The sequence below is a fragment of the Drosophila novamexicana genome, unplaced genomic scaffold (assembly GCF_003285875.2).
Source record: "Drosophila novamexicana strain 15010-1031.04,08,12 unplaced genomic scaffold, DnovRS2.1 tig00000008-arrow-pilon, whole genome shotgun sequence".
NCBI classification, from domain to species: Eukaryota; Metazoa; Arthropoda; class Insecta; order Diptera; family Drosophilidae; genus Drosophila; species Drosophila novamexicana.
In genome coordinates, this window is record NW_020824765.1 from 5610817 (window position 1) to 5633675 (window position 22859).

At 40.7% G+C, this 22859-nt stretch overlaps 2 protein-coding genes and 1 long non-coding RNA gene across 7 annotated transcripts in view; 2 read left to right on the forward strand and 1 right to left on the reverse strand.

Annotated features, from left to right (window-relative positions):
- The window catches only part of LOC115763583, a 41440-nt gene that overhangs the window by 1786 nt on the left and 16795 nt on the right, over positions 1-22859 (reverse strand). The window contains exons 1-6 of one of the 2 annotated variants that reach the window (XM_030706242.1): positions 12493-12756; positions 11593-11645; positions 10919-10967; positions 5507-5747; positions 5375-5441; positions 54-544 (exon numbers count right to left, since the gene is read on the reverse strand). In XM_030706242.1, coding sequence (XP_030562102.1) covers positions 54-544; positions 5375-5441; positions 5507-5747; positions 10919-10967; positions 11593-11637 — 893 coding nt within the window. In that variant the 5' untranslated portion in view covers positions 11638-11645; positions 12493-12756. Of the gene's footprint in view, positions 1-53; positions 545-5374; positions 5442-5506; positions 5748-10918; positions 10968-11592; positions 11646-12492; positions 12757-22859 lie in introns of those variants that run through there. The other variant, XM_030706325.1, reaches the window with a different exon arrangement.
- Positions 3938-7301, forward strand: LOC115763711. Its single transcript, XR_004017937.1, has 3 exons — positions 3938-4070; positions 6423-6766; positions 6831-7301. It is a non-coding gene; the product is annotated as an uncharacterized LOC115763711 (long non-coding RNA).
- LOC115763336 (actin-binding protein IPP-like) lies at positions 7404-10142 on the forward strand. 4 transcript variants are annotated; one of them, XM_030705967.1, is made up of 6 exons: positions 7404-7848; positions 8202-8231; positions 8285-8349; positions 8407-9067; positions 9117-9316; positions 9371-10142. In XM_030705967.1, exons 1-6 carry the CDS (start codon positions 7468-7470, stop codon positions 9639-9641), a joined length of 1608 nt encoding a protein of 535 aa, XP_030561827.1. In that variant the 5' UTR covers positions 7404-7467; the 3' UTR covers positions 9642-10142. The 4 variants fall into 4 exon arrangements, with proteins under 4 accessions (XP_030561827.1, XP_030561905.1, XP_030561986.1 ...); XM_030706045.1 differs by having other exon boundaries at positions 8288-8349; positions 8404-9067; XM_030706126.1 differs by having other exon boundaries at positions 8288-8349.

Consider the following 22859-nt stretch of genomic DNA (forward strand, 5'->3'; position numbering starts at 1 on the left):
AAGTAAGCAGAAGATTAATCAAATTCCGAGCCAACTCAAGCCCATCCACTTACCCATCTTCGCCCACCAGACGCTGTTCGCCCCAGCCCAGGCCGTCGCGCACAATGCAGTCCGTCACGTGCAGTCCGTAGAGCTTCTGCTCATCTATGCTAATGACAATGGTCAGCGGATCGCCAATTTTCACATCGTCGGCTATCTTGTGCTCCTCGTTGTAGATCTTCATATGGCAGCCGGGCATGGGCAGTTCGTTGTTGGTCACATCGTTGTCATCCTGCACATCCACATCGTAGACGTCCTCCTCGTCCAGGTCGTCATCAGTCAAACGCTGCTTGTCCAGCGAGCGTCCATAGTCGCGCCGGTCGTGCTCATCGCTGCGGAATGCCTGCGGCTTCTGCGCATGCTTGCGCAGGTATTTCTTGGGCTTGACGGCCGCATCGCGGCTCTTGTAGGCACAGCGCACATGATAGCCGCGTCCCAGATCCGTAATCAGTTTCAGATGCGGCTGCAGCACAATCGTATTGAAGAACTCAATGCCGCCATCGTCCTGCAAATGTATTAGTTTGTGGCATCAAAGGAATTGATTGTGTTTTTTGTCTTTGCTAAGTTTAATTCAGAATTTCCCAATATTACGAAAAGCATATTCAACTTCTGCTAGCTCGAGCTCTCTAGCCTGCTAAATATTCACTTTTTTGGTGTATAATAAATAAAGCAACTATTGCTAAAATCAAAATATATTACTTGAATATTAGCTTTTAAGTTCCAAAAGTTCGTTAAACAGTTCTAGCACTTGGCAATTGCTGCGCATAAACAAAAGAGTTAAGCAACAAACTTGCCATAGCCTCAAATCAAATCAAGCGCTGGCAGCTGCCCAGCTGCCCAAGAAGCCATATTGGCGAGCCCAACCGGAATGCAGCCAGACAACTAGATGTGTGTGCCCACCGTACATGGTACAATGGGCCGTACCCGTGTCTCATTATGCATACACATTTACGCTTGGCTGACGCTGGAAATTGCCAGCTAGAAATTTGATGTGTCTTAAACTCGGCATTGGGCTCCTCTTTAGATCACGAGCACTTCCTCAAAGTTTTTATACATATTTTTTTGCGTTTGCTTTTGTGTTTCATAGAATGGTGCTAAAGCCGTGCAGCCAAGTGTGAAGCCCTCTGTTATCTACACATCCGCAGAAATTAGCAATGTTTGCGTAATGAATTTGAATTTCAGTTCAGCTGATGTTCTCAGAAAACTGAAACTGAAATCGAATGTTGCAAGATGCTCTGTGTGTGCACATCCGCTGATTGCGTCATCTTTCGCTCATCTTGGATCTGTAGCTGCCTTACAGTGTGTTCGGCTATCCCTCGTTGCTCCTATACCATTTATGTGACCCACAGCTAAGTATTTACTTGTTCTTTTTTTTCACATTCTCTTCCAGCACATAACGGTGCTTGTGCTTGTGCTAATTCTGCAGTCAACAAGAAGCAGAACCGCAGCAACAACAATACGTGTCCCATACGCACATTCTTCTTGGAGATGAGCGCGTGTTGCAGTTTGGGTTGGGCAAGAGATTGTACAATTATATCAATATCTGGTTATCAACATATTATTATTATTTTCATATTATTTCATACTCTATTCACACAGCAGAAAAGCGAATATTATATTCGTGCAATGTTCGTTTAGAGGTCTGTCTTCATGTTTTCTTAAATGAAACGTGGAATATATGCTCAATAAACAATGTGCGAAGTCTTAAAGTCAACTACTGTTGACCTCCCCCGAAGATAAGCCCAAACAAATCCCCAACTCTATTTGATCTGTTCTTAAGCTTTTTTACACTGAGAAGAAAGTGAGTTAAATGAATCGAGTTTAATTTATTAAAATTAAGTTATGGGTATATTGGGTATATTTTTAATTTTCGTGCAACAAAACCTTCATGTTACGTTACTTTTGGGTCGTGTCACGACACGCGCTCAACTCTAGCACGTTCATATATATCGAGCACGCCAGCGGTCAATTGCTTGCGTGGTAGCTGGCAATTGTGTTGGGGCAAAGACGCGTACGTGACGCGTTCGGAAGTTTTTTTTTTTTTTTTGGTAATTGGGACTGTGTACACTGATTTGGGCACGGAAATGCTTTATTTAAGTGGCAGCGTCGTCGCCCAAGGGGCATGCTCAATGCCCCCTCAGTAAAACGCGTTAAGCTTGGAGCTGCTTCCGTCTGTGGACATTGAGCTGCAGGGGCCAAGAACTTGGTCTTCCTTTGTTGTCTGTCAACGTGCAGCGCTGACAGTTATGTTTTGTGTGTGTGGCAGCTACATAAACAGATTTCCCAGCTAGCTGCAGCATCAGCAAATGAGACAATGGGCTAATAAAAGGCCGTAATAAAATGACATTAGAGATTTCAAGCACATAACGGTAGAGGCAGACGGCTATTATGTCATTATGACACTTCTGTGCGACATTTGGAAGCATTCTAAGAGTTCTCACATCGGGAAAAAACAGGTTGGGATGCGCACCGGCTGCTCTTTGTACAGAAATGTTAAATTTAGTCGGTATCTCTTGCGAGCTGAAAGATGCTCACAAATGTCAACGCCAATGAGAGATTACGTGTGGCCGCGTGGGCGACGTCCAGCACTGACCTTCACTCCAAGCCAACGGCAGCTAAAGCCTTTTAAAAATATCAATAACAATAAGAAAGAAAGAAACACGTTTACATGTGTTCACATTTTGGCATTTTCACGGTCAGCGCAGGTGAAGGCGTCGGCGTCGTCGTCGGCCAATGAACGCAATCGAACGGCCGCCAACGTAGCGACGCCTCGAAACTCAAGTTTAAAGATGCGCTCAGACTTTACAGAACAAATCGATTTTGAGCTGATGAGCGCAGTCGGATTCAATGATTCCCAGTGAAAATGGTGATCTGGCCATTCGAAATGCTCACCAAAACGAAAGACTCAGGCAACAAACTTGCTGCTGCTGTTCACTGTTCACACTGTTTGCTGTCTGTTTGAACATTTCGAATTCCTATTTAATTGGAAAACAATGTTTATTAATTCTTGCCCACTGTCAGGTCTGAATATTTGGGTTTTCGTTTGTTGCGCCGCAATTAAAATTTAATTAACACGCTTTGCGCCCTTCAGGCGGCCAAGTGTTTATGTCTATGTCGCTGTTATTGACCCTGTACGTAGTAAATAGTAATAAACATAAATGAAACAATAAATAGTAGCATAAGCTTGGCTGACCGACTAACGTATACCCTATAAGCATTAGAATATATCTTACATGCTTGCTTCTTATATTATATTTGGGATATTAAGCCAAGAGTATGAGGCTAGAACTGAAGTATTTTTGTAATATTTAATTATAGATATAACCTTTGCTATAAAAAGTAGTAGGAGACTTCCATCCCAGCCAATTATTCCAATATGTTATAATATTCATATATTTATAAAAAGTGCCTCGTATGTACTAATGCTTGTAATGGATAGGTATAAAAATAAACTATTCATAGTTAATTAAATTGCGTGTGGCATGCACAGCCACAACAGTAAAAACAACAACAACAAAAGCAGCAGCAGCAGCAGTAACAAAAACTACTGCAACAGTAATAACAACAGGGTCGTTGTGGAGCCTTAGTTTGGAGTCAATGGCGTGGCAACTTTTTGCGGCAGTTGACACGCGACTTTTTACATAAAAGTTTGTTGCCATAAATGCGCATAGGTAATTACACACAGACACACTCACACACATCCATGCTGAATGATATTTTAATTGTATGCAAATGTGCATGCGCTGAGCTCATCTTTGCGGCTGACGTAAGCCCAGCATCCTGCCCTGTCAGAGGCCACGCAGATGACATCAACTGCAGCTGCAGGCAACAACATAAAATAATAGCCTTCGAGCGTAACTTCACTTGTTGATTTTTCATTATTGTTTTTAGCTGTCAATTTTAATTTTTGTTTAATTTTCATAGCCGTTTATTCAGCGCGTCAAGTGCTTGGGTCAACAGGGACAAAGCGGCTGCACAACACAAAAGACTCAGGCAACAAACTTGCCGTCGGTTCTGGCATGCATTTAACAGTGCGTATAAAAGTATACACACACATATATATATATATATATGTTGCAACAGTGAACAGGCAACACGGTTGCCATAACAGCAGCAATTAAAATTTGCAATTTTTACAAAAATTTGTGTCAGGCTAATCGAGCGAAAGGAAAAAGCAACAGATTACAAAACTGTTTGCCCCAATAAATGCTGGGAATTACATTAAATACAAGAAATGTATCACAATGACGACAGCAAATGCTGCGCGTGTTTGTGTGTGTGTGTGTGTCTTGGCCATAAATATGTCGATGCGTGAGTCGGAGTCGCCGTTTAGCTGGCCGGGTGCTAATTGAGATTTCAAAATATATATCTATATGAGCTGCATGCGGCTGTAAACGCTCGTAAATCGATGCTATATATGAGCCAATAAATAAGACACGCCATATCGATCTATCCATCTATCGTAACTGTGCCATGTGCAACATAAACCACAAACTCAAATTTATTTATGATAATTTATTAGTCAGTTTTAGATTCCGGCTCAGCTCATTTGAGCATCGCTTGTTGGGCCTGGTAACTTTAAATGTCAATGGCTAATAAATGGTTGATCCTCAGACTAAATTGGTTATCATAAAACAAAACATTAAGTTCACAAAATTATCAGGTTTGTTTTCAATTCCATTTGCGTCAAGATTTTGCAAAAGTTGTTTAAATATGACGTTAATCACGAGGGAGTTGGAGAGAGGCAGAGAGAGAGAGAGGCTAATCATTTGTTGCTTGTATTGATGATGATTCTCAAACGTCACAAGTCTCTTAGAGAGAGAGAGAGAGAGAGAGAGAGAGAGAGAGAGAGAGAGAGAGAGAGTGTGTGTGAGAAAGAGAGAGAAATATATTTGAGTTCTCGTTAACTCTTTCAGTTAACCAACTCGTTAAGTAAGACACAGCTAAGTTAGCTCAGTTGTCGTATCACCTTGCCCCGCGACTCCATCGGCTGGTTAATGATGCACCTTAATAAGCCGAGACATTAATTGAATGCCAAAGAGTCACGTCAGGCGTTCGGGTTATTTCATGTGCGTTTGCTGTCAATACACGCCAAGTTTGCGGCGCTGAGCAAATGGCTAATCATCTTGGCATATGGATGGGTTACCTTGTAACCAATCTCGCCAACTGGATGCCTTATAAGTGGCACAGCTAAAACTCAATTAGCATGTCGAAAAAGGCAGAACCACTTGCCGCAGTCACATAACATATCATAAAACATTGAGTAAATCTTTTGTTGCGTGGGTGCTTGAGTTGATTCTAATGACCAGCCCGATCATAACCCAGCTGGACTTACCGTTTCCTTGGGCATCGTATTGCAGCTGCGCAGCGGCAACTTGTAGCGCAACGGTCCATTGTGATCTCTGCAAGAAATTCAATAGATAAGATAGAACAGATATCTAAATGGTAGTCCGCATCGCGCACTCACCTGTACTCGCTGAGGCATGTGGAGTTCTTGGACAGGCCTTTCGGGTAGATCATGCCGCTGAACAGGCCCGTCTCGTGATTGGGTGGCGCATCTTTGATCACGATCAACATGGAGCCGGACAGGCATTTAACCCGCACGCTCGGCTCTATTGTGGCCTGCTTGCCTGAGGGCGTGGCATCCTGCGCGGCTGCTTCCGCCTCAGCTGCTGCAATGGCAGCGTTTAGCGTGCCAGGCGCATCCTCTGCAACAGTAGAAGGGGGGAGACGACGGGCGACGTTTGATTATAAAATATTTGTGAACGTACAGTTAAAACTACAGTTAGACAATAACAATAAAAAGCCAAGGCCCAAACGCAAGTCGAGGATGCAGTTGAGCAGAGCCCAAGTCATTGGCATAAATCATCAGCGATACACGAATCTGCAAAAATAAATAAAAGTGCTCTGGGCGCTACTATTCGACTATGAGGTGCCCTGTAAACTGCGCCGAGCAGGCAAAGGAAACTCTCTATCTAGATTTTATACACATGACTTTTTCTCTATATTGTGTTAAGCCTTTCAAATTTTACTGTCTTTAGCTTTTATAATCCCAACTTATTCTTAAATAACCTTATTTTAAAATCGATTTGCATCAGCTTTTAGGGAAATCGATATTGATCGATAATAAGTAAAAATCGATTTTCTTGCGTTTACGTATTTTGGGTGCAAGCATATCAAAATGTCATATGTGAGAGAAAAAATTTTGTGTAAATTGAATGAAGTTTGTTTAAAAACTGAGATCCATCTTAATACTTATCGATAATAAGAAAATCGATATTTTTCAATATTAGGTAAGATCGATTTTTATCGAAAAGGATCGGTTCATAATTGGATCGCACCCGGACACAACTAATATGCCCTTTCTAAACCATTTTTAATAGGTATAAAAAAGACAGCTTGCGATGGCAACCAAGACAATGGCAGAAAAAAAGACGCCCCTGGGAGCAGCAGCCGAAGCTGTAGCTGAAGCTGCAGCAACTGCGACTGCGACGGCAGCTGGCAACTGGCAACTGCGGAAGCAAATGCTGCGACAAACATGAAAACCTGGCCAAGTTAATGACATTGAAAAGCCATTGAATGCGCGCAGCAGCTGGCATTAGAGAGATGCCAGTTCCTTGAACTTGCGCCACAGAACAGTCAGAACCTTAAGCTGGAGTCACAGTCGCAGCGACAGCCACATCTTGTGGTTTGGCATCGCAAAGTAATTGCAGTGCCCAGAATCCAGGTGAGCTACGTGTTGCAGGGTTATATAGTCGCTATATATGTATATATATGTATACCATATGCAGCACAACACCTCGCGTGCGATTGCCCGCTCTGCGGTTCATTCCAGGCAGATTCCTATACGTTTTTTGCACTTCTTTTGTGGCCCAGACACGGCGTGTGCTCGCCTCGCACGTCCACGTTATGGACCCGGCTTAAATGGAGTGGGCTCTGGAGATGGCGTGTTGCTTTGGTTTAGTTCAACGAACCTTCGAGCAATTCGCATCAGTTGCTTTGCTTCTATTCCTATTCTACAGCATGTGCTGCTGGGCAAAGGAATTGCATGCAACTTGGAGCCGGTTTTGGTTTTTTTTTTTTCTCTATTTTCCTCTTAGTCGGTTGCCCCAAAGCTCCAAGTTGTTGTCGCTGTCGTCGTTGCCTGGGCTGGCACATAAAATGTTTAATGGCTTTCTATTATGTATAATTTTGTAAAATGCACAACTGCATCATCAAATGGAGCAGCTCTCTAAGCTAAATCTATTCTAGAGAAGGTTCAAACTCTTCCAGCCAGGTAAGGCTCATCGTAAAATCTGGCTTAACTATATAGGAAGCTTTTTAAAAATTAACATCAGTTCATTTTTTCATCCACTCAAAAAACTATTTTATCATATTTTCTACACATTTGATTTTTATGTTTTAAACTATAAAATTAAAAGTTTTAAAATGGAAGATTCTTTCATAATCAAGGACCTTAGCGAAGGTCTTAGCGATACAGAAAGCTCGGACGATACGGCTCGATGCACACCCTCAAATCTGGAGAAGTCATTTACGACAGAGACGTCTGCAACACCAAGGCTGGAAATTTTGTGGGATGGACAAAGCGATTTGTCTGCTGCTGAACAGCGGAAGCAATCGTTGGATAACTCGCACAGGCTGAAGTCGGGCGCACAACTTGAGGAAAAGAGTTCCGATAGCACCAGAACTTACACAGACACAAAGACGGAGCTGGGGGATGAGACTGTTAGCCAAATAAATTCCAATCCGACATCAGCACCGACTTTCGATAATAAAGAAGCGAGTGCTTCATCTGATTTAGATGAGAAGGTAGGCAGTATACGGAGATAATCAAAACATAATCAATTGCATTTGCAATTCCCAAATGCTTAAAGCGCAAAGCTTGTACATTTTTAAAATTATATTTATTTATCTAAACGTTGTCTTGATTGAGCAAAAAATGTAAAGAAGCTATCCAAATCAGGTAACCATATCATATAGCTGCCATAGGCACGTTCGGGCGATAACAGAATTTTTGCATAAAAAATACTTTTTGTCTATGATTTATACAAGTCGAAATAGTTTATCATGTAGCTACCATGGTAAAATGTAGTCATCTTGTATATGCCATGGATATTTAATCTTCTTGCTAATACTTATTCTTCTCCCTTTTCGATCCTCAGCTAGGACTGCCTCTTGTATGGTATGAAAAGGTAAGCCACATGAATATCTTTTCGAAAGTAAAGCCTTTTTAAAATTCCTGCAGCAGGAGCTCAACGAAGACAGCAAGGAAGGCTCCTCAGTCAAAAGCTACAGATCCCAGATGGAAAGGTAAGATATATGCGTATTTGTATATACAAATAACTTATCTTTTTAACTCCTTAGTAGACCCTTGACACAATCCGAGGAGCAGCTGCTCGTAGTGCCGCTCGACGAAACGTACAGCCTGATGGACAAGATTGACCTGAAAGCGGAAATGAACAATGGCAACGAGCAGCAGCCGGGCAGACCCCATATTGGCGAAAGGCTCCTCCAGCTATTGCTGGACGGGAATAATTGGGACGTGAAGGTATATATCGGGGATTACAAGTTCTACTGCCATCTGTGCGTGCTGCAGGTGTACTCGCCGTACTTTCAGCGCTGCAAAATGGAGCAGACCTATGTGATTCGCCTGCCGACGCACAAGGTGACCGCGCAGGCATTTCACATCATCTACAATTGGATGCTGCACGATGAGCCGCCGCCGCGGAAGCGCTTCAGCAATCGCTGTCTCCTGGAGATCTATAGCTCGGCCAAATTTCTGGCCATCACAGAGCTAATTGATGCCGTGTGGAATACGCTGGACATTATCAAGAACGAGAACGAGGCGTTCACATTGTTGCCGGACATGAACTATGTGGACATGGCCACCTTTGATTTCCTGTGCTTCTCGCGCATCAGTCGCTTCTTTCTGACACTTGTCGCCTCGCTCGAGTTCGCCGAGATGGATGCCAGCTATGTCTGCCGGCTGCTCAGCAGCCACAGTGTGGGCGTCAATAGCGAGATTGAGGTGAGTTCGAGTATTCTATTGCCACCCAATGCAGCTGCTTCTCCTGCAGATCTTCTATTCGGCACTGCGTTGGCTTAGCTACAAATGGCCCAAACGCCGCACACATGTTCCCCAGCTTATGGGCTGCGTTCGGTTCGGTTTGCTCTCGCCCGTGTTCTTACGCTTTCTGCAGAAGGAGCACAGCACACGTGTCATGGACTACATCACCAAGTGCCCGCAGGTCCAGGAGCTGATCAACAAGGCCTTTGTGTAAGCCTCAAATATTATGCCAACTCTCTGTTACTCCCTCTTTCAAACTCTTAGCTATGCCTCGGCGGAGCTCTACTGCAAGGATCCGCAACAGACTTTACCCTTCCAGCTGCCTGAGTACGTGGTGCCGGAGCAAAGGCGCTGGCTCTATGACGATAAGTGTCCCTACCATCATGATCTCAAGTGCAGCCAGCGTCAGTTCTTTACCTACGAACAGTTCCTGACCTATCTGCAGACGCTGCACGAAACTGGGCCCGAATATTGGCGCAATTTAATCTATATACTCGAGCCCATAAAATGCTGTGCACGCCCTTCGCCCGACTAGTCAGAGCCAGAGATTGGCCAAGAGGAAGTGTGCCGCAATATGCAAGTCTTTCAAGTTGGATGTCATCGCTTTTTAATAAGACAGCTAAATGCGACATGAATTGACTTTTGTTTGCCATCTGGCGTTTATTTGGCTGCGGCACAACATATTACGAGCCCAGCTTCTCTTTGTTTGTTTCCAGTTGTTGTTGCCGTCAGAGCCAGAGACACCTTCACTTTTTTTTAGCTTTAGAGATTTATCAGCAGGACAAGCAACTGTTGACAGCAGTCGAATTCCCTCTTGAGGATTGGCACGGGCTTCCAAATGGCAATAGGCCAACGACAACTTTAGCAAGGAAAACTGAAACATGTCTTAATTCTAGCTGGATCAATGTTTCTGGCTAAGAGTTTCTAATGGGGCGAGTAGTCTCTTGGCCTAAACTTAAGCGTATGAGCGTATTTTTAGATAACCAACTTAATTGGGAATAAGCTAGTTTAACCTTAATAATCTTTTACTACCAATTCGTTAGTAAATTAAACGTAATTTGAGCCCCAAAAATGTAATATTTTAATGTTGTATTTACTAGTACCACATTTTTTCAGCGTGAGCAATTTAATTATGCTCCAACTATAGACTTCAAGCTTTACATGTGATTATGCGTACTCATGAGGTCATATACGACTTTTGGTCACGCCCACCAGTCTTTGGTTGTCGATTGTATACAAAAAGACTATTAGTCAAAAATCATCATTTGCTACTAAGGCCTGTTTTTTCAGACTAGACTCGAAACCTGAAAATCGCTTTGTGACTTGCTCAGCTACATTTTTGAAGACGACTCTTTTAATGAACTTTTTTGTTCTTTACAAGTTGATAAAAAACATTATTCCTTGATTTAACAATTCCTTGATATAAATATATAAAAATAGAAATGATATTACAATAATAATTATAAGGAATTGGTTTCTTGTTTTCAAGCCAAGCCAAAGTGAACGAGAGCTCGGCTAAGAATGTGGAAAGCGTTTTCCAAACCAACTTTTGTTGTTATAAATTGTATTCGACGACTTTTTATTATTTCAGAGTTGCAGCCGTGAAAACTTAAAGATATTTGATTAACCAAATAACTTTAAACCTAGCTAAGCTATCAGCTAAGATAAACTAGCTTGGAATTCTGTTCGAGTGAGTGGGTCAATCTGCTGGCTTGTAGCTTTTAACGAATTTTTCCTTGATTTAAATTAGCAACTTGAATGGCATGTTAAATTGGAATTGACTTAGACAATATATATGATAAATGTACTTACTCTCTGGCGTTGGTATCTGTGCGCCGTGTGTCGTTAGAGCTGCGATTGTCTGCAAAGAAAGTGGATGGGAAAATGATCATTAGCAACTGGCTGTGAGAGGGCCATGGCCATAACAGTGGCCGGTTGCCATAAAGCTGTTGACATAAATCACGATCGAGCCGACATTAATGCCAGACTTATCTCGGCAAGTCTGCAGGCGAGCTAAGCTCCTTTAATTAAAATGGAAATGCAAAGAAATGCGCCAAGATTTTTGGTTGCAGTTCGTGCTGGGTTAGAGGGAGATGGGCAACATTCTCACGATTCTAGAGGCAGCCGAAAAATAATAATAAAAAAAAAAAAAAACTTTCGCCAGCAGCAGCTCGCGCCAGGTTAGAGTTGAAACCCAAGCTGGGACCCGACTCGAGGCGGCTTAGAATCTAGCCATGAAGCTGGCAGCTGGGGCTGTGCTACTTTTGGCAACTTGGCACAACACGGCATCGATTTTAGCATACGGGCGGCAGCAGGAGCACGGAGAAATTCAGGTTAATCGCCAGGCCATGCAATTGTCATTCACAGCCCAGGCTCCAGCTGGAGCTGTGGCCTCTGCTGATTGATGTGTGCTTAGCCAATTTTTCATTTCACAGCGCCTCGGAATGAGGCCAAGTAAAAAATATCATATTTTCTATAATACTTACGATTAAGTGCAGCGCGGTGCACAGAATTTGAGTGCTTGACTTCATTGTGGCAGCTGCAAAGAGACAATAGAGAGAGATAGAGAAATGATTTAAAAAGTGAGCAAAGTTTGGGTTTAATTAGAGAAACAAGCGAAATGGCCAAACCGGTTGTCAGATTGAGATAGCTATAGAAATCGGATTATATTATGCTAAAAATCATATGAGCCAAAATAAAATTAATGAATTTTTGATTAGCTGTACGTGTGTGTGTGTGTGTGTGTATGTTTGTTTTCGCCCAAGCTGCGCCCGAGGCGAAACTTTCGATCAGACACAGCCCTGGCAATTGGGTCAGCCAAGCTGGCTGGCTGGCTGCCTCGTGTTGCGTGCCATGGGTTAAAAATGGGTTAAAATCAGCATAAAAGTCCGAAAACATACAAGACATAACGGTAAAGGCGCAGCGACAGGGCCTAAACTGGCAAAATCCTCAATACAAGCCAAAGAGCTTCCGTCAACAGCTGCCACTCGCCGCATGCAACACATGACAGCAACAACAACAACAACAACAATGACAATAACAACAACAGATATCAATAACCAAATGGAGCACATGATAAGCAGTTTTTTCTCCAGTTACAGCTTCCTGCATAATACGTGTGCTGTGTGAGAACATTGTTGTTGGCCAAGTCATGGCCAGGAAGAGAGGCCCCAGAGTTGTTGGCCAGCAATCCGGCCCGATCATTATCGCGGCGACCTAATACCAAAAACAACTTGCCGCGGCTTACATAGATGGCCAAGCGCATGATACGCCAGACGCCAATGATTTCTGGTTGTTGTGTACTCTTTCACAGATGATGTCACAAGATGAACGGAGGGAGGGACGGAGGGAGGGACGGAGGGTGGGAGGGACGGACTTACACTCACCTATTGATTGCCGTGCTGCAGTTGTTGCAGCTGTTTATTATCCAAGTGCTATAATCTCTATGGGATTTTGGTTATTATTGAACTTTGTTTGCCAGGCAATTGGGTCATGCGATATCGTCAGCGTGTCTTGACAAATGGCCAACATCATGTGGCGTCAATAATTCCAATCAAATATTTGTCAATGCCGGGCCCACACAGTCTATCGAGCAGAAGAGAGATTCAAATCGCAGCTAACCGCGTGGCTACAGTCGCAGCTCGCAACTGACAGCCGCCCAATGCAAATTGCCAGCTAACACTAACAACAACAATAGCAACAACAAATAGACAATACTCGCCATGCTATTGCTGCTGCAATAAATTAGCTAAAATTAGACGCATGACGTAAGCTCGTTTAGCGGCATAGCGCAAAAATGTCACTAACTCGGCTCTAATAAAAAAAAATATACAGCTGCTCGAACCTGAAAGCGCAGCTCATGCACGTAAAACACCATTCGAATAGTAATAAATATATTCATGACAAACAGCGAATACCCTAATTGACAAACTAACTAAGCTAAAGAGTGAGGAAATGAAAGTAAGCGCAGTCTAATCAGCAGTGTCCGACTAACAGTTATCCTTGCTTCAGCGCCGAGTTGCCTTTGGAAACATTATAGCTTCCTTCTAATTAATAGCATACTTATACAAAGGAGCACACGCATGGCCCAATCTACATATCTATGCCTGTCTTTTCTTCTACCCCTAACTATGTATTCAAAGAACAGTCTCAAATAACTTCGGTACCTATGGGCCAATTTATCTTAAATTCTCATGGCTTTTAAATAGCATAGAAAAGTGTGAATATACAAAAGTGCCAGTATTCACATGCAAAAATGAGCTTTTTTTCAATTATAAGGAAAATGGGAAAGGTAACCAAAATGTGGAATATGTGCGTGCTAAGGGAGAGCTTGTATACTAATTTGTCAGGGTCTAGCTCTGATAATCTGCAAGTTATGATTTAAAAAGGGTCTTCGAGTTATGATTATAAAGAGTGTGATAAGACAGGTGTCCCAAAATTGTTATATATCGATATTATGCAACTCGAGAAGATGTCGAAAACAAACATGATTATATTGTCGCAGATGCCTTTGCCTTTCATTTCATTTGCACAAAACTATAAAAAAGTTTATCTGTTTAACTTATTCGAGTAAAGGCTTAGCTCTTATTGGATTTTCATATAAAGTCTCTCTATATATATAATTTTCGAAAAAGTGTGCCTACATTTTACATAGCCTGACACAATTGTAATACCCTCTGCGATCGTATAGAGCTAACAATAACTTTGAATTCAAATTGGTGCGCATTGCGCTCAACGGAAATTATGAATAATGAACTCTGATTGGCATCTGCTCTCGTTACCCAGTTTCGAAGGTTCGCAACGAAAAAAAAAAAAACAAAACCTTTGCAAAAACCCAATGAAATGGGAGCAAATGACCTTCAAACTGTGCTCAGCTCGCCGAAAAGCAGGAAATGGCACAGAAACAAAGTAAATAAACTAGAAATTAGTTATAAGAAGAGTTGTTAGTTAATCAGGCATTAGTTAATAGATTTGCATAATATTTAAGCGGCTTGAATGTTGCCTTAAATTTTAAAAAGCAGTTTATCAAATATACTTTTAATAGGCTTATATTGTTATGTGTCTTGTGAAATGCGTAAGACCGGCCGTAAAGTCTGTGCTTTAACTTTTTGAGAGTTACAATCATATGAATTGAACATTGAAATTCTTACAAGACGAATTTTTGTGTTTTTAAACAAAATTTAAATAAGCTCATATTGTCGTAAACTCAGGGCTTAATCCTTTTCAGAATTAGAACTAAAAGATTTGAATATCGAAGTTCTTCTTATAAGTCTCTTGTGTGTGACAGAAAAGTCGCCAGTTTCGTGTGTTTAATAAATACTTTTCATACAACTGTGAATCAATGAAGCTATATAATGTTACGATTATATGCCCAAGTACATATATGGTTAAATTTATGCATGTGTCTTGTTTTAGCATTGGGTATTCATCATGAAGTCATTCAATTGATCATCATCATCATCATCGTCATCGTCATCGTCATCGGCAGCGTGCGTTCAGCTGTAACGGATATTTTTATGTGGCTGCCAAGTGTCGAATTCGTTTGACACACATTCCGTAACAGCAACGACAACAACAACAAAAATAACAACAAAACCTTTAAGCCAAACAAATACGAATAGAGAAAAAGCCGACAAATGGGCCGTGCAACTGAATAAATTAAGCGAGTTGCGCGTGCACGAGGCAGCACAGCGAAAAATGACGAAGAAGAAAAACAAACACTAAAAAACAAAAAACAAAAACGAAAAACAAACATATTTGTTTAAACAATTGCATTTTCATTTACGACTGCGAACCCAACTGAACGTAATGTGGCGACTAAATGACCTCGCGTGTTGCCATTACCAAAGCACACATAATTTATTTCGAAAAGTCGCGACGCATAAACATATGCAAAATGTCTTTTTTTAATACACTAAAAGTATTTTGAAAAAGGCTTAATGATTTTGTGCAAATTTTTGTAACAGGCAGCAGGAAATGTTTTTTCCAGATCATAAGGTACAAAAATTCCCTCGCAGGAATTGCAAAAGTTGGCAAATTAAAATTTTAGATATAAATGCTCTTATATCATACACATAACGGAATTAGAATTATTGTTTGGATATGTCCTCCCATAAATATAACTAATTTTTGGATATATAGTCTTGGGCTTAGAGTCTTGCATTTGCTTGGACGCCAAAACTATGCCCCGGAAATTTGTTATAAAATATTAAATATTATTCAATTATTTATATACGCGTAAAAAAGGCAGCTCGAAGAAGAGCAGGGCATCGCCTAGTCGAGCACACCCGTCTATATCAGCCTAGCTTATCATTTAGTTTACTTTATTCAATTTTTGTTTTTTTAGTTTTTTCAAGCACGAATAATGTTTACAGCTTTCTGCTCGAGCGATATTGAAAGGAAACAAGCTGTAAAATGTGTTGCCAAAGCCCGCGTAACTGTGCGTAAAATGCGTTTAATTTACAAAAAATTTCATGTGCTAATTGAGCAGCAAATGGGCATATAATTTTTTTTGGGTCAAGCAGGAACGCTCGATGATGCTTGAAGATTGTTCCACACAGCGAATGGTAATCAAGGTGTAATCTAGTTTGCGGCATCTGCGCCACTTCACTGGGCAAATTATGCTGTTCCACATAAAAAGGCGCACATCAATCAAAGACGAAAGACGAATGACTTAAGACGCAAACTTGCGCAGCTCTGATGACTGAAGACACAAACTTGGGTGCGCGCTCGCGATAAAATCGGGGGCGAAGCGGGGCTACGACTTGATTAGAACGAGCGTCGCTTACAATTAGAATATCACACGCTTAAAATCAGAAAACACGGCCATGCAAATTGCCAAAGGCAATACAAAAAGTGTGTTAAGCACACACACACACACACATACACACGCACACACCTAACCACAATGCGCGCCAGTTTGACCTATTTGAAATGGGCAACAGACAGTGAAAAAAAAATATAGAAATAAAACGAACACGGACAAGACCAAGATTCTAACAGCTAACAACTTTCGGTTGTGGTTAGGCCAAATGCCATAAAAACTGAGAAATCTCTGCTCCCTCCCTCTCTCCGTCTCTCTCTCTCTCTCTCTCTCCGTATTACAATCAATCTAACGAATAGCACTGCGTATAGCTAATTTCGCTGCAATTTCGATAGAAAGTAAAGTTGACTTCATAGGGTTTCCATCTCGATAAGCCACCAGCTGGCATCCGAGCTGCATTTTGTGACTGCTGCTGCGTTTTGGCCCGCATTGTGTTCTTAATTATGGTAATTAACGAGGCAAAGGGCCAATACGAGCCACTGGAAAGCGCATAATATATTTCTTTATATCTAGTTTTGTAGCTTTACAATGTGTTTGTATCTTCGTTTTGTTTTTTTGGGGTCAGGCACGGCTTTAATTTTCTTCGACTTTGTCTTAGCTTTTACTTTTACTTTGCCGAGAACTCGCCCGTGCTAATCAAAAGCGCTAAAGACATGATCAAAAACTCAATTGAATTGACTTTCACCTGCATGGCTATGCAAATAAGTACATTCATTTGGCTGGCCATCAAAATTAGAATTTTAAATCTGACTAGAATATACATACATATATCTGATAGCTGCAGTTTCGAATGCCAGGTAGCTGCCCAAGTAACGTTGAGTTGGCTATTAAGTGTCATTTGGCTGCCAGCTTAAGTTAACAAGCTTTGTGTGATGGCGAGATGGGGAGATGGGCATGGGCTGGGGCTTGGCCAGATCAAAGTAAGCGCAGTCAACGAAACGGAACGAACGCTGTGTTTTTTTTTATGGCTTGACGATTGCGTCAAGGTCATTGCAATTGCCCGGTGTCGTCGCAAATGCGCTAACAATGCCTCCAAATTGCTATTGGCCATGCCTCCAAATTGCTGTTGAAGGGGCGACAACAGTTGGCCATGCAATTTGCAATAAACGCCAACATCAGTTTCCATTGTTTAAATGTACTTTGGCTATTTTCCCAGTTGCATTAACTTTTATTATGTGCCCGCAATTTACAATTAACAATTAAGACAAAGTGCAGAGTTAATGTTGCAGCTTAAATCAAATGACTTAGGCCACAAACTTCTGTTGCGCTCTTGTCCAATTGCAACATGGCCAAAAGTTATGTCTGTTCGATTTCGTTGCTTGCCTTTACGAGCTTTTTTGGCCAGAGCTAGTTTAGCCATATTTTTGGCAGCAAAGCAGCCAACACAAATGGAAAGGCGCTGCTCTTAAAGTTGTCCTTGTGCAATGCCTTTGCACTTTGCCAAGAAAGGGTATATTGAGTCGGCGTAGCAAAAAAAATTATAAACAATTTACTAACTAGACGAACTCAAACCAATATTTACTCTTTAGGTTTTGGTTCAAGCTTCGATTCGCGCAGATTTTTAAACATTCACTGATTTTCTAATTTTATAAATATATAAGAAAAAAGTGTGTGGATCTGAGATTTGGTCGAAGGCAAGATTAATTTGATAGCGTTTTTTATAAATTTCTTGGAAATGAGTTGAGTAATCGATGTTTTGTAATATACTCAATACTTTCGTGTACTAAGAGGATATATGTTTTAAATTTCAAGTCTACAACTCGATTAGTCTCTGATACTCTTATCTCATGTATAATATCAGACAAACATGGTTAAATCCAATCGACTTGGCGTGTTGATGGCGATCACAAATATATTTACATTATGGGGTAGGGAAAACCTCCCTTTGTCTATGACAAGCATTTTGAAAAATCATTACCTCTTTATAGAGTTGTCAGTAGCATTGCAGGGTATTTGCTAGTCGTGTACTGTTGCCTCATTCTGGATGCTTGCACTTAGCGCTTAGCCCACAGCAAATGTGCGTCAATATTTGGTCTTTGTTTGCGTGCTGTCAGCTCTGTCGTCAGCCTGGTCCGTCAGCCGCAGTTGCAAAAGTCCGCCCCGCATTTGGCCGAGTGCGTTAAATTGGAGCGTTCACAAGTTGCCACATCTTTGGGGCTGTGGCGGTGGCTGTGCGACCAACTTGAGAAGCAACACAGTCCATAACAAACAAAAATACATAAGCCAAATGCGCTGCGTCTTTTATTTTTCAATTTTCTTCTTTTGTTTTTATTGCTCGCCACGCAGTTACGTAAAATTTGTACAAATTGTTTTTGCTGTTGATTTGTCAAGATCTCCAATTTAGCTGTGAATGCTCAAAACCCAAGACCAACACCCACGAGACGCACCCAGAGGCAATTTTTTCGCACAGCTATTTTTGACGCCTAATTTATATTTTCTTTTCCAGCTTTGCGCCTTTATTTTGTGTTAGTCAAAAAAAAAAAAAATACGCAACTGAACGTGACTTGAGCTCAGCTTTTTGGCCGTAGGACTTGAATATGTTTCGATTTTTATCAGACAACGACAACAACAACATTTTCAGCTGCCAGACATTTACTTTGCGCTGGCCGTTGCCATTTTTTTTTTCCTTTTTTTTTGTTTTGTTTTTTAGCTTTGCCCTGGCGCCCATTGTCTGTGTGTTGTTGTTGTTGTTATTGCCTACCTGGGGCCGGAGCAAAACAAGTTTTGCCAAACGCTCAACAGTTCCGTTTCAGTTTTTTTTTTATTTCTTTTTGCATTGTTGCGACTGGCCTGTGCCTAGAAGTACTTAATAGTGGAGACCTCCAGCGACATTGGCTACCGCGAATCTATTTTTATTGTTAATTGGGAATTTGAAACCCAAAGAGAACTCATTAAACTGAAATTATGAAACACGTTTACAAGTCGTAAAGTAATCTATGAAACATCATTAATGCGTTCTTTGTAGAACTAGAGACAGCCTTTTATGGGCGGCAGTAAGTAAATATATTTGAGAGAAACTTGAGTCTGTAGAACTCAATAAAGATTGTAAAGCACAAAATCTTAATAAGATTAAATATATATTTAGTTTCTTAGAATAGTTAAACTTTTCAGCGTGCTTCGAATAGAGAAAAAACATGCATAGAAAATTCTTTTCAGCTGAAAAATATTTAACTTGATTTTAATATAGACATACATATACATACATACATCATATCTATCATAGGTATCATTATATATGCAGACAAGCTGAAAATTATTTAATTCATAGTTGATTAATTTCCATAACAGGAAGCAAATTTTCGATGGTTTAAATTCATTTTTACTATTCATAATGTTTAACAATCGATATTTATCGATTTAAGAACTAACCCCAAGGTGTATAGTATATTAGTATAGTAGTATATCATTCTGCAAATAGTGTATAAAGTATTTCAACCGTTTGTTGAGAAACTATAGCTTACTTAAAGCTTAAGTAAAACAAACTGTTGCCTCACTAGCTACTGAGTCCATTTATTATAGGGTATATGAAAAGAATAGTCAAAATTTCTGACCTGGTTCAAAAGTCATGAGTACATGCACCAGTTTTTTCTTATACCCTGAACCCATTAAAAATGGGTATAAGGGTATATTGTATTTGTGCGAAAGCCAAATGTATGTAACAGGCAGAAGGAAGCATCTCCCACCCCATAAAGTATATATATTCTTGATCAGCATAAATAGCTGAGTCGATCTAGCCATGTCCGTCTGTCTGTCCGTCCGTCCGTATGTATGAACGTAAGGATCTCAGAACCTATAAGAGCTAGAGACTTGAAATTTTAGATGTAGATGCTCCTAGCTCGCGCGCAGATCGAGTTTGTTTCCGATAATCGATAACTTACTCCGTTTCCAAGCAATCGATAAAAATCAATATCGATATCCTGTTTTTTGGGCAATTTTGGTAAATAATAAGAACTAGTCACCAAACTTGACATATAGCTTCTAAAATAGAATATATATATGATATAGGATTTTTCTTCACGGTTTTCCCTCTAGATTAATCTGGCATTCAAATCTGAACACCGATTTTTTAGTCGAAATTCATGTCCAAATCTTACCCCAAGATTCGTATGTAGACATGGGTCAAAATTTACCATCCCCATAGCTCGGTCAAATCTCATCCGATTTTCACGAAGTTTGAATTTTCCTTCATGGTTTTCCCTCTAGATTAATCTGGCATTCAAATCTCGACACCGATTTTTTGGTCGAAATTCATGTCCAAATCTTACCCCAAAATTCGTATATAGTCTTGGGTCAAAATTTACCACCCCCATATCTCGGCCAAATCTCATCCGATTTCCACGAAGTTTGGCTTTTTCTTTATAGTTTTCCCTCTAGATTAATCTGGCATTCAAACCTCGACACCGATTTTTTAGTCGAAATTCATGTCCAAATCTTACCCCAAGATTCGTATGTAGACATGGGTCAAAAATTACCACCCCCATATCTCGGCCAAATCGCATCCGATTTCCACGAAGTTTGGCTTTTTCTTTATAGTTTTCCCTCTAGATTAATCTGGCATTCAAACCTCGACACCGATTTTTTAGTCGAAATTCATGTCCAAATCTTACCCCAAGATTCGTATGTAGACATGGGTCAAAATTTACCATCCCCATAGCTCGGTCAAATCTCATCCGATTTTCACGAAGTTTGAATTTTCCTTCATGGTTTTCCCTCTAGATTAATCTGGCATTCAAATCTCGACACCGATTTTTTGGTCGAAATTCATGTCCAAATCTTACCCCAAAATTCGTATATAGTCTTGGGTCAAAATTTACCACCCCCATATCTCGGCCAAATCTCATCCGATTTCCACGAAGTTTGGCTTTTTCTTTATAGTTTTCCCTCTAGATTAATCTGGCATTCAAACCTCGACACCGATTTTTTAGTCGAAATTCATGTCCAAATCTTACCCCAAGATTCGTATGTAGACATGGGTCAAAAATTACCACCCCCATAACTCGGTCAAATCTCATCCGATTTTCACGAAGTTTGGATTTTCCTTCATGGTTTTCCCTCTAGATTAATCTGGCATTCAAATCTGAACACCGATTTTTATAGTCGAAATTATATCCAAATCTTACCCCAAGATTAGTATATAGACATGGGTCAAAAATGACCACCCCCATAACTCGGTCAAATCTTCTCCGATTTTCACGAAGTTTGGCTTTTCTACATGGTTTTCCCTCTAGATTAATCTGGCATTCAAATCTCGACACCGATTTTTTGGTCGAAATTCATGTCCAAATCTTACCCCAAGATTCGTATATAGATATGGGTCAAAAATGACCACCCCCATAACTCGGTCAAATCTTCTCCGATTTTCACGAAGTTTGGCTTTTCTACATGGTTTTCCCTCTAGATTAATCTGGCATTCAAATCTCGACACCGATTTTTTGGTCGAAATTCATGTCCAAATCTTACCCCAAGATTCGTATATAGATATGGCTCAAAATTTACCACCCCCATATCTCGGCCAAATCTCATCCGATTTTCACGAAGTTTGGCTTTTTCTTCATGGTTTTCCCTCTAGATTAATCTGGCATTCAAATCTGAACACCGATTTTATAGTCGAAATTTATGTCCAAATCTTACCCCAAGATTCGTATATAGACATGGGTCAAAAATGACCACCCCCATATCTCGGCCAAATCTCATCCGATTTTCACGAAGTTTGGCTTTTTCTTCATGGTTTTCTCTTTAGATTAATCTTGCATTCAAATCTCGACACCGATTTTTTGGTCGAAATTCATGTCCAAATCTTACCCCAAAATTCGTATATAGTCTTGGGTCAAAAGTTACCACCCCCATAACTCGGTCAAATCTCATCCGATTTTCACGAAGTTAGGCTTTTTCTTCATGGTTTTCCCTCTAGATTAATGTGGCATTCAAGTCTGAACACCGATTTTTTGGTCAAAATGCATGTTCGAATCTTACCCCAAGATTCGTATGTAGACATGGGTCAAAATTTACCATCCCATAACTCGGTCAAATCTCATCCGATTTTCACGAAGTTTGGCTTTTTCTTTATAGTTTTCCCTCTAGATTAATCTGGCATTCAAATCTCGACACCGATTTTTTAGTCGAAATTTATGTCCAAATCTTACCACAAGATTAGTATATAGACATGGGTCAAAAATGACCACCCCCATAACTCGGTCAAATCTTCTCCGATTTTCACGAAGTTTGGCTTTTTCTACATGGTTTTCCCTCTAGATTAATCTGGCATTCAAATCTCGACACCGATTTTTTAGTCGAAATTCATGTCCAAATCTTACCCCAAGATTCGTATGTAGACATGGGTCAAAAATTACCACCCCCATATCTCGGCCAAATCTCATCCGATTTTCACGAAGTTAGGCTTTTTCTTCATGGTTTTCCCTCTAGATTAATGTGGCATTCAAGTCTGAACACCGATTTTTTGGTCAAAATGCATGTTCGAATCTTACCCCAAGATTCGTATATAGACATGGGTCAAAAATTACCACCCCCATAACTCGGTCAAATCTCATCCGATTTTCACGAAGTTTGGATTTTCCTTCATGGTTTTCCCTCTAGATTAATCTGGCATTCAAATCTGAACACCGATTTTTATAGTCGAAATTATGTCCAAATCTTACCCCAAGATTAGTATATAGACATGGGTCAAAAATGACCACCCCCATAACTCGGTCAAATCTTCTCCGATTTTCACGAAGTTTGGCTTTTTCTACATGGTTTTCCCTCTAGATTAATCTGGCATTCAAATCTCGACACCGATTTTTTGGTCGAAATTCATGTCCAAATCTTACCCCAAGATTCGTATATAGACATGGGTCAAAAATTACCACCCCCATATCTCGGCCAAATCTCATCCGATTTTCACGAAGTTTGGCTTTTCGTTCATGGTTTTCC

Coding starts and splice junctions, on each gene's coding strand:
- LOC115763336 (XM_030705884.1), top strand. CDS start 7,468: ATGGAAGATTCTTTCATAATCAAGGACCTTAGCGAAGGTCTTAGCGAT. Junction 7,849..8,201: donor CATCTGATTTAGATGAGAAG/GTAGGCAGTATA, acceptor TTCGATCCTCAG/CTAGGACTGCCTCTTGTATG. Junction 8,350..8,403: donor TACAGATCCCAGATGGAAAG/GTAAGATATATG, acceptor TTAACTCCTTAG/TAGACCCTTGACACAATCCG.